Source organism: Eriocheir sinensis, chromosome 29, assembly GCF_024679095.1.
Source record: "Eriocheir sinensis breed Jianghai 21 chromosome 29, ASM2467909v1, whole genome shotgun sequence".
NCBI classification, from domain to species: domain Eukaryota; kingdom Metazoa; phylum Arthropoda; class Malacostraca; order Decapoda; family Varunidae; genus Eriocheir; species Eriocheir sinensis.
This window is the reverse complement of record NC_066537.1, coordinates 6,941,888-6,951,887: the sequence shown is the minus strand read 5'-3', so window position 1 is coordinate 6,951,887 and position 10,000 is coordinate 6,941,888. Positions and strand designations below refer to the sequence as shown.

The 10,000-nt window shown below is 40.0% G+C and overlaps 2 protein-coding genes and 1 long non-coding RNA gene across 7 annotated transcripts in view; all 3 read left to right on the top strand.

Moving 5' to 3' along the window:
- Positions 1 to 5,123, top strand: part of LOC127004925 (uncharacterized) — a 5,558-nt gene extending 435 nt beyond the window's left edge. Inside the window, exons 1-5 of one of the 3 annotated variants that reach the window (XR_007758110.1) lie at positions 1 to 9; positions 319 to 367; positions 2,270 to 2,435; positions 3,836 to 4,012; positions 4,657 to 5,123. The exon at positions 1 to 9 is cut by the window's left edge and continues 429 nt beyond it. Coding sequence is in view for 2 of the 3 variants with exons in the window: in XM_050873168.1 (XP_050729125.1) it covers positions 1 to 9; positions 319 to 367; positions 2,350 to 2,435; positions 3,836 to 4,012; positions 4,657 to 4,686 (351 nt within the window). In the remaining variant the exon portion in view is untranslated. The remainder of the gene's footprint in view (positions 10 to 318; positions 368 to 2,269; positions 2,436 to 3,835; positions 4,013 to 4,656) is intronic. The other 2 variants (XM_050873169.1, XM_050873168.1) reach the window with 2 other exon arrangements.
- On the top strand, positions 523 to 2,256 carry LOC127004928 (uncharacterized). Of its 3 annotated transcripts, XR_007758116.1 has the most exons (7): positions 523 to 979; positions 1,180 to 1,214; positions 1,420 to 1,494; positions 1,540 to 1,574; positions 1,620 to 1,654; positions 1,795 to 1,954; positions 2,050 to 2,256. It is a non-coding gene; the product is annotated as an uncharacterized LOC127004928 (long non-coding RNA). The 3 variants fall into 3 exon arrangements; XR_007758117.1 differs by lacking the exons at positions 1,620 to 1,654; positions 1,795 to 1,954 and adding an exon at positions 1,760 to 1,774 and having other exon boundaries at positions 1,455 to 1,494; XR_007758115.1 differs by having other exon boundaries at positions 1,455 to 1,574.
- A 3,049-nt stretch (positions 5,124 to 8,172) lies between the features above and the next one.
- Positions 8,173 to 10,000, top strand: part of LOC127005275 (uncharacterized) — a 51,186-nt gene continuing 49,358 nt past the window's right edge. The window contains exon 1 of the mRNA XM_050874069.1: positions 8,173 to 8,274. The gene's annotated coding sequence lies outside the window, so the exon portion shown is untranslated. The remainder of the gene's footprint in view (positions 8,275 to 10,000) is intronic.

Genomic DNA, 10,000 nt, shown 5'->3' with positions numbered 1-10,000 from the left:
ACAACGCTGGTGAGTGAGTCATCTTCCTCTTCCTCCTCCTCCTCCTCCTCCTCATCCTCCTCCTCCTCCTCATCTTCATCTTCTTCCTCTTTCTCTTCTTTTCCAGTCTGCATGTGAAAAAGGAGAGAGATAAGTCAGACATTTTTCATAACTTTTTTTTTGTGTGTATAAATAACAGTAGTAGTATGAGTATCAGTTATTGTATATATAATTAATAAGATACGATGATGATGATGATGATGATAATGGTGGTTAAAATGATGCCTGTCTTTTTCCTCATCTTTTTTTTTTCTTTTTCCTCTTTCCCTTCTTTTTCAGGCATTCGGTATTGCTGGGGTTCTGTATGGAGGGTACGAACTGCTATCGGGTAAGTAGTAGTAGTAGAATTAGTAGTCGTAGTAGTAGTAGTAGTAGTAGGAGGAGGAGGAGGAGGAGGACTGAGGAAATGTGACAGCAGTAGTAGTAGTAATAGAAGTAGTAGTAGTAGTAGTAGTAGTAGTAGTAGTAGTAGTAGTAGTAGTAGTAGTAGTAGTAGTAGTAGTAGTAGTAGTAGTAGTAGGAGGAGGAGGAGGACTGAGGAAATGTGATAGTAGTAGTAGTAGTAGTAGTAGTAGTAGTAGTAGTAGTAGTAGTAGTAGTAGTAGTAGTAGTAGTAGTAGTAGTAGTAGTAGTAGTAGTAGTAGTAGTAGTAGTAGTAGTAGTAGTAGTAGTAGTAGTAGTAGTAATTACCTCCACCTCTGTGTGATTTAATCCTTCCTAAATAGACTACAAGAAGCACCTGAGTAATTAGCATTCACCTGTAGTGTTAAATTAGGTCAGGTTAAACTAGGTTAGGTAAGGTAAGGTAGGGTAAGGTTAGATATGGTTAGGTAAGGTTAGACTAGGTTAGGTTAGATATGGTTAGGTAAGGTAACGTTAGGTTAGGTTAGATATGGTTAGGTAAGGTAAGGTAATGTTAGGTTAGGTTAGATATGGTTAGGTAAGGGAAGGTAATGTAAGGTTAGGTTAGATATGGTTAGGTAAGGGAAGGTAATGTTAGGTTAGGTTAGATATGGTTAGGTAAGGGAAGGTAATGTTAGGTTAGGTTAGATATGGTTAGGTAAGATTAGGTTAGATATGGTTAGATTAAGTTATATATGGTTAGGTAAGGTAATGTTAAGTTAGGTTAGATATGGTTAGGTAAGGTAATGTTAGGTTAGGTTAAATATGGTTAGGTAAGGGAAGGTAATGTTAGGTTAGGTTAGATATGGTTAGGTAAGGTTAGGTTAGATATGGTTAGATTAAGTTATATATGGTTAGGTAAGGTAAGGTAATGTTGGGTTAAATATGGTTAGGTAAGGGAAGGTAATGTTAGGTTAGGTTAGGTATGGTTAGGTAAGGTTAGGTTAGATATGGTTAGGTTAAGTTATATATGGTTAGGTAAGGTAAGGTAATGTTAGGTTAAATATGGTTAGGTAAGGTAATGTTAGGTTAGGTTAGATATGGTTAGGTAAGGTAAGATGATGTTAGGTTAGGTTAAATATGGTTAGGTAAGGTAAGGTAATGTTAGGTTAGGTTAGATATGGTTAGGTAAGGTAAGGTAATGTTAGGTTAGGTTAGATATGGTCAGGTAAGGTAAGGTAATGTTAGGTTAGGTTAGATATGGTCAGGTAAGGTAAGGTAATGTTAGGTTAGGTTAGATATGGTTAGGTTAGGTAAGGTAATGTTAGGTTAGGTTAAATATGGTTAGGTAAGGTTAGGTTAGATATGGTTAGGTAAGGTAATGTTAGGTTAGGTTAAATATGGTTAGGGAAGGTAATGTTAGGTTAGGTTAGATATGGTTAGGTAAGGTAAGGTAATGTTAGGTTAGATATGGTTAGGTAAGGTAATGTTAGGTTAGATATGGTTAGGTAAGGTAAGGTAATGTTAGGTTAGGTTAGATATGGTTAGGTAAGGTAAGGTAATGTTAGGTTAGGTTAGATATGGTTTGGTAAGGTAAGGTAATGTTAGGTTAGGTTAGATATGGTTAGGTTAAGTTATATATGGTTAGGTGAGGTAAGGTAATGTTAGGTTAGATATGGTTAGGTAAGGTAATGTTAGGTTAGGTTAGATATGGTTAGGTAAGGTAAGGTAATGTTAGGTTAGGTTAGATATGGTTTGGTAAGGTAAGGTAATGTTAGGTTAGGTTAGATATGGTCAGGTAAGGTTAGGTAACAAACATTAACTAACACCAAATTATAACTATACACGTGTACACATATGACCCACAGCTATGCATATATGACTCCAGGTTAAGGCAGTGACTCGCGTGGATAAAGGATGTATAGTGACTCAGAGTGACTCTCCCCATTCCCACACACCCCGCTACAGGTGCCACCACGCTTGGCCTCCTGACGATGGGAGTGGAGGGGGGAGGCATCCTGCTGGCACTCATGCTGTTCTACGCCGTCAGGAAGGTGAGTAAGGGAGGGAATGAGTAGAGGAGGAGGAGAAGGAGGAGATTGTAAGAAAAAGAGGGAGAGAAAGAGCAAAACAGGAGCAAGAATGGGAGAAAAAGGAGGAGGAAGAGGGAAGGGAAAAGAAGAGAAGAGAGAAGAGGAGACTATAAGGAAATGGGAGCAGGATGAGGAGGAGGAAGATGAGGAGGAGACTGTAAGAAAAAGAGGGAGAGAAAGAGCAAAACAGGAGCAAGAATGGGAGAAAAAGGAGGAGTAAGAGGGAAGGGAAAAGAAGAGAAGAGAGAAGAGGAGATTATAAGGAAATGGGAGCAGGATGAGTATGAGGAGGAAGAAGAGGAGGAGATTGTAAGAAAAAGAGGGAGAAAAAGAGCAAAACAGGAGCAAGAATGGGAGAAGGTGGAGGAAGAGAGAAGAAGGGAAAAGAAGAGAAGAGAGAAGAGGAGAATATAAGGAAATGAGAAAGAATAATAATGAACAGGAGCAGGAGGAGGAAGAAGAGGAGAAGGGAAAAGAAGAGAAGAGAGAAGAGGAGAATATAAGGAATTGAGAAAGAAAAAGAAATGAACAGGAGGAGGAGGAAGAGGAAGAAGAAGAGGAGAAGAATTAGAAGAATGGGAATGAAGTGGAATGACTGAGTGGAATAATTGAGTGGAATGAATGAGTGGAATGGGAGTGAGTAAGGGGAAGGAAGGCGCTGGTTGAGAAGTCATTGCACGGACCAAGGTTAAGTCAAGACCCAGAGTTCGATTCCCACCGCAAGCATCAGGCAGAGAGATGATGGTGGTGGTGGTGGTGATGGTGGTGGTGGTGGTGGTGGTGATGGTGATGGTGGTGGTGGTGGTGATGGTGGTGGTGGTGGTGGTGGTGGTGGTGGTGGTGGTGGTGATGGTGGTGGTGGTGGTGGTGGTGATGGTGGTGGTGGTGGTGGTGGTGATGAAACAATGCGCTTCACCACCACGGGACTCAACACCACTTTCACCACACCACCGCAGATTGTGATTAGATAACACTATGCCCAATACAACAACAACAACAACAACAGCTACAACAATTATTAATTCTGTTTCACCCTTCTGTCAGTAATACGTTCAAAAGTAAATAGAAAAATAAAATATGAATAAATAATAATATGATTCTCTCTCTCTCTCTCTCTCTCTCTCTCTCTCTCTCTCTCTCTCTCTCTCTCTCTCTCTCTCTCTCTCTCTCTCTCTCCTCTCTCTCTCTCTCTTTCTCTCTCTCCCCTTTCTCTCTCCTCTCATTTTCTCTCCACTTTCCTCTTCCCCTGTCTTTCTCTCCCGTCCCTTTTCCTCTTTCTTTCATATCTTCCTTTCCCCTCTCTCTCTCTCTCTCTCCTCTTCCTCTCTCATCCCCCCTCCCCTCCCTTCTCTCTCCCCCAGGATAAGCGGGTGCTGGCGAGGGTGTGGGAGGTGGGGGCGGCGGTGGTGGTGCTAATGCTGGCGGCTGTGGGCATTTACACGGCCATCAAGAAATCTATCGGGGTCGGCCTGGGCATGGTTGGGGCTGCCCTACTACAGATATACTTCCTCGCCATCGTTCACGCCTATGCTGCCTCGGTGAGTTATGCTGCTGCTGATGATGATGTTTGTTATTGTTAGTTATTATAGGGAAGGGAAGGGAAGGGAAGGGAAGGGAGGGGAAGAAAAAGGGTTATAGAAAAGGAAGAGAAGGGAAGGGAAGTAAAGGAAGGGAGGGGAAGGAAAGGGTTACAGAAAAGGAAGGGAAGGGAAGGGAAGGGAAGGAACGGAAAGGAAAGGATAGAAAAGGAAGGAAGGGAAGGAAGGAAGGAAAGAAGAGGGAAGGAAGGGTTATAGAAAAGGAAGGAAGGAAGGAAGGAAGGAAGGAAGGAAAGGAAGGGAGGGGAAGGAAAGGGTTATAGAAAAGGAAGGGAAGGGAAGGGAAGGGAAGGGAAGGAAAGGAAGGGAGGGGAAGGAAAGGGTTATAGAAAAGGAAGGGAAGGGAAGGGAAGGAAAGGAAAGGAAGGGGGGGGAAGGAAAGGGAAGGGAAGGGAAGGGAAGGAAAGGAAGGGAGGGGAAGGAAAGGGTTATAGAAAAGGAAGGGAAGGGAAGGGAAGGGAAGGGAAGGAAGGGAGGGGAAGGAAAGGGTTACCATTGCTATTTCTACTAATCTTATGCTCTGTTCCTATTACCTCCACTACTACTATTACTACTACTACTACTACTACTACTCTACTTTCCAGATACAGGCGATGATAACGGTGGATCAGTAGCGATGGAAGAGCCAGCTTGACTCACCTTGACCCACTCTGACCCACCCTGACCCCCTCCTAACAATGTACCCACGAATGCTTGTATGTCTCCCCTATACTGTACTCATGAAAGGAATAGTGTGTGTGAATGAGAGGGGGAGAGAAGGGGAGAGGTGGGAGGGGGAGAAAGAGGGAAAGGAAAAGGAGGAGGAGGAGAAGTGAAGAGGGTGTATAAGAGAGAGAGAGAGAGAGAGAGAGAGAGAGAGAGAGAGAGAGAGAGAGAGAGAGAGAGAGAGAGAGAGAGAGAGAGAGAGAGAGAGAGAGAGAGAGAGAGAGAGAGAGAGAGAGAGAGAGAGAGAGAGAGAGAGAGAGAGTAAAGATATTAGGGAACTAGAGTAATAATGAGTGAAGAGGTGAATATGAGTTTCAGTGACACTAATAAATGTTTTAAGAGGTAACATATGTGTTTCATTGCTATAAGGTAATGTAAGGAGCCTGGAGTACCATTTGAGGTGACTAGCGTGCTTTTTTAGAGTGACGGGTAGTAATACTGTAGTATAATAATTCAGTAAGTACCAGATAACATAGACACCCCGAAAATGAGAATATAGACAGAAAACGCTACGAATAAAGGAACAACTTAACTACTAATTTAGTTACTAAAATTATATAACTAATGAACACCTGCTAGAGAATACGAGTAGGTATACAAATAACATTGAGTACTACCCAAAAATATGAAATACATGCAGAAACTTTTACAGAACAGACGGATGACTCAACCTTTTTAATCTGTTGTCACGCATTGCACTAAATAACCTGAATAAACAACTACTGCAGAGCACGAACCAGAGACACGCGTCCTTCTAGACAGACAGACCGACTTGGTCGGCTCGGCTGACGTCAGCCGATAGAGTCGGTCTATCCACCCTGCTACGGCCCGCCATAGTGTCAAAGGCCCGTGCCCCCCCCTGTAAGGAGGGAGCCATCTCTGAACAACAACAATACCACGAATAAGTACAAAATAACATAATTAGCCCAATGACACAATAATTATGCTTTTACATGATCAATCTCATCCACGGGGTGAGATTGATGCACTATATATATATATATATATATATATATATATATATATATATATATATATATATATATATATATATATATATATATATATATATATATATATATATATATATATATATATATATATATATATATATATATATATATATATATATATATGAGCCACCTTGTATCTGTTCCCTGCCTGTTCTTCCATGTTTCCACGCCTCCTGCTCACGGTCTCGCCGGATCTGAGTCGCTCATTACCGCGTTAGCCGCTCGCTGGTGTGTGGTTATAAGGCTGTTTGGGGCTAATTAGCGATCATTAGCGAGGGGACAGGACCGACGGAGGGGGAGGACGGGAGGGAGAGGGAGGACAGCAGGATGGACAAGGAGGGGGAGAGGAAAAGTAGGGGGACAGGGAGAGAGAGGGAGAGGGTGTGAGTGAACGCGAAATGGAGGGGAAGGAGAAGGAGGAAAAATGGAAGGAGGGGGTAAGAGGAAAACTGCAAGCAAGGAGGAAAATAAAGAGAAGACTGAAAAAAGGAGGAAAAGGAGAAAGGCGGAACGGAGAAAAAAACAAGAATGAATGAATAATAAATGTATGGAAGAAAGGGAAGGAGAGAAGGAAGAACAGACAGAAAGGAAGAGAGAAGAAGAAAATATAATTAAAAAACATGAAGGTGAGGTGTTAAGAAAGGGAGGAAGGAAAGAAACCAGGGAAAAGGAGAGAGAGGAGGGGGACAAAAAAAAAAAGAACTGAGGTAGAGGAAAGGAAGAAGAAAATGGAGACACGGAAATAAGAAAGGAAGAAGAGGGGGAAGAAGAGAGGAGGGAGACAAAATAAGGAAAAAAAATTGAGGTAGAGGAGGAAGATGAAGAGAGGGAGAGACAGAAGGAAGAAAGGAAGAAGAGGGGGAAGATGAGAGGAGGGAGACAAAAAAAAAATGAGGTAGAGAAAAGGAAGAAGAAAATGGAGAAACGGAAGGAAGAAAGGAAGAAGAGGGGGAAGAAGAGAGGGAGAGTGAAGAAAGGTGAAGAAAAAGGAAGGAGAAAATGGAGGAACGGAAGGAAGAAAGGAAGAAGAGGGGGAAGAAGAGAGGAGGGAGACAAAAAAAAAGAAAAAAAAAGAATTTAGGTAGAGGAAAGGAAGAAGAAAATGGAGAAACGGAAGGAAGAGAGGAAGAAGAGGGGGAAGAAGAGATGAGGGAGACAAAAAAAGGAAAAAAAAAATTGAGGTAGAGGAGGAAGAAGAAGAGAGGGAGAGTGAAGAAAAGGAAGAAGAAAATGGAGAAACGGAAGGAAGAAAGGAAGAAGAGGAGGAAGAAGAGAGCAGGGAGACAAGAAAAGGAAGAAAAAGAAAGAATTGAGGTAGAGGAAAGGAAGAAGAAAATGGAGAAACGGAAGGAAGAAAGGAAGAAGAGAAGGAAGAAGAGAGCAGGGAGACAAAAAAAAGAAAAAGAAAAAAAATGAGGTAGAGGAAAGGAAGAAGAAAATGGAGAAACGGAAGGAAGAAAGGAAGAAGAGGGGGAAGAAGAGGAGGGAGACACAAAAAAGAAAAAAAGAAAGAATTTAGGTAGAGGAAAGGAAGAAGAAAATGGAGGAACGGAAGGAAGAGAGGAAGAAGAGGGGGAAGAAGAGAGGAGGAGGAGGAGACAAAAAAAAAAGAAGAAAAAAAAAGAAAAAATTGAGGTAGAGGAAGAAGAAGAAGAGGGGGAGAGTGGAGAAAGATGAAGAAAAAGGAAGAAGAAAATGGAGAAACGGAAGGAAGAGAGGAAGAAGAGGAGGAAGAAGAGAGCAGGGAGACAAAAAAAAGAAAAAGAAAAAAAAATTTGAGGTAGAGGAAAGGAAGAAGAAAATGGAGGAACGGAAGGAAGAGAGGAAGAAGAGGAGGAAGAAGAGAGGAGGGAGACACAAAAAAAAGAAAAAAAAAAGAAAAAATTGAGGTAGAGGAGGAAGAAGAGAGGGAGAGTGAAGAAAAAGGAAGAAGAAAATGGAGAAACGGAAGGAAGAGAGGAAGAAGAGGAGGAAGAAGAGAGCAGGGAGACAAAAAAAAAGAAAAAAAATTAGGTAGAGGAAAGGAAGAAGAAAATGGAGAAACGGAAGGAAGAGAGGAAGAAGAGGGGGAAGAAGAGGAGAAAAAAAATAATTGGGATGGAGGAAAGGAAGAAGAAAATGGAGAAACGGAAGGAAGAAAGGAAGAAAAGGGGGAAGAAGAGAGGAGAAAAAAAAGAAAGAATTGAAGTAGAGGAAAGGAAGAAGAAAATGGAGGAACGGAAGGATGAGAGGAAGAAGAGGGTGAAGAAGAGAGGGAGAGTGGATAAAGGTGAAAGAAGTGGTGGTGGTGGTGGTGGTGGTGACGCTTGCGCAGTGGTGGAAAAAGTTGGTGGTGGTGATGGTGGTGGTGGTGGTGGTGGAGTTGAGACAGTCAGTGGAGTAGTGGACGTGACAGAACGCACACACCCCACGCACACACTCCGCACGCACACACGCACACACGCAACATGACATCCCCGGCAGCAGTAATACCAATGGCAACAGGTCAGTTTACGATGTTGTTATTGTTGTTATTATTATTATTATTATTATTATTATTATTATTATTATTATTATTATTATTATTATTATTACTTCAATATTTCCCGTTTTTTTCACTTCTCTCGTTCTTCTTTCCTGTTTCAGCTTTTCTTTAACTGCTTCTTTCTTCTTTCTTCTATTTTCTTTTTTTTTTTTCTTGTTTGTTTTCTTCATGTTTTGACTTTTCTTCCTTTTTTCTTCATTTTTCTTGTTTGTTTTCTTCATGTTTTGACTTTTCTTCCTTTTTTCTTCATTTTTCTTGTTTGTTTTCTTCATGTTTTGACTTTTCTTCCTTTTTTCTTCATTTTTCTTGTTTGTTTTCTTCATATTTTAACTTTTCTTCCTTTTTTTCTTAATTTTTCTTGTTTGTTTTCTTCATGTTTTAACTTTTCTTCCTTTTTTTCTTAATTTTTCTTGTTTGTTTTCTTCATGTTTTAACTTTTCTTCCTTTTTTCTTCATTTTTCTTGTTTGTTTACTTCATGTTTTGACTTTTCTTCCCTTTATCTTCATTTTCTTGTTTGTTTTCTTCATATTTTAACTTTTCTTCATTTTTTCTTCATTTTTCTTGTTTGTTTACTTCACGTTTTGACTTTTCTTCCTTTTTTCTTCATTTTTCTTGTTTGTTTTCTTCATGTTTTAACTTTTCTTCCTTTTTTCTTCATTTTTCTTGTTTGTTTTCTTCATGTTTTAACTTTTCTTCCTTTTTTCTTCATTTTTCTTGTTTGTTTTCTTCATGTTTTAACTTTTCTTCCTTTTTCTTCATTTTTCTTGTTTGTTTTCATGTTTTAACTTTTCTTCCTTTTTTCTTCATTTTTCTTGTTTGTTTTCTTCACGTTTTAACTTTTCTTCATAATTTTTCTTAATTTTCTTCATATCTTAACTTTTCTTCCCTTGCCCCTATCTTTCTTTTCTTTCTTTCTATCTTCTTTTAATTCCTTCTTTCTTTCTGTCTATCTTCCTTCATCTATTTCACTCTCATAAAATCATCAAATTCATTCAATCTCATTCTCATTTTTCTCATTTCCTTTCACATAATTATTCGTTTCATTCTTTTTTCTTTACTTATCGTTTTCTTCTTCCTTCTTCTTCTCTTTCTTTCTCTCTTTCTTCTTCTCTTAATTATTCGTATTTTCCTTTCCTTTACTTATTGTTTTCCTCTTTCTTCTTCTCTTTCTTTCTCTCTTTCTTCTTCTCTTTCTTCTTCTTATTCCCTTTCTTCACATTTATTCATTTATTGCTTGATTATTTTATAGTTCCGATAATTCAGTTAGGTAAGAAGGAGGAAAATGGGAGGAAAAGAAAACAGAAGTAAAGGAGGATAAAGAAAGGAGGAAAATAAGTGGAGATTGAAGACAAGAAGAAAGAAGATGAACTAAAGGAGGAACATAAGTGGAGATTGAAGACAAGAAGAAAGAAGATGAACTGGAAATGGAGGAGGAGGAGGAGGAAGGAGAACAAGAGGGACGAGGAGGAGGAGGAGGAGGAGGAGAAAACGAAAGAGGAGGAAGAGATAAAAAAAAAAAGTGAAAGTGAAACAAAGAAGTGGAGGAGTTAGAAGTGGATGAGGACAAGGAGGAGGAGGAGGAAGAGGAAGACAAGGGAAGAAGAGGAAGAGGAGGAGAAAAAAAAGAACAGGAGTAAAAAAAAAGAAGTGGAGGAGTTGGGTGTGGATGAGGACAAGGAGGAGGA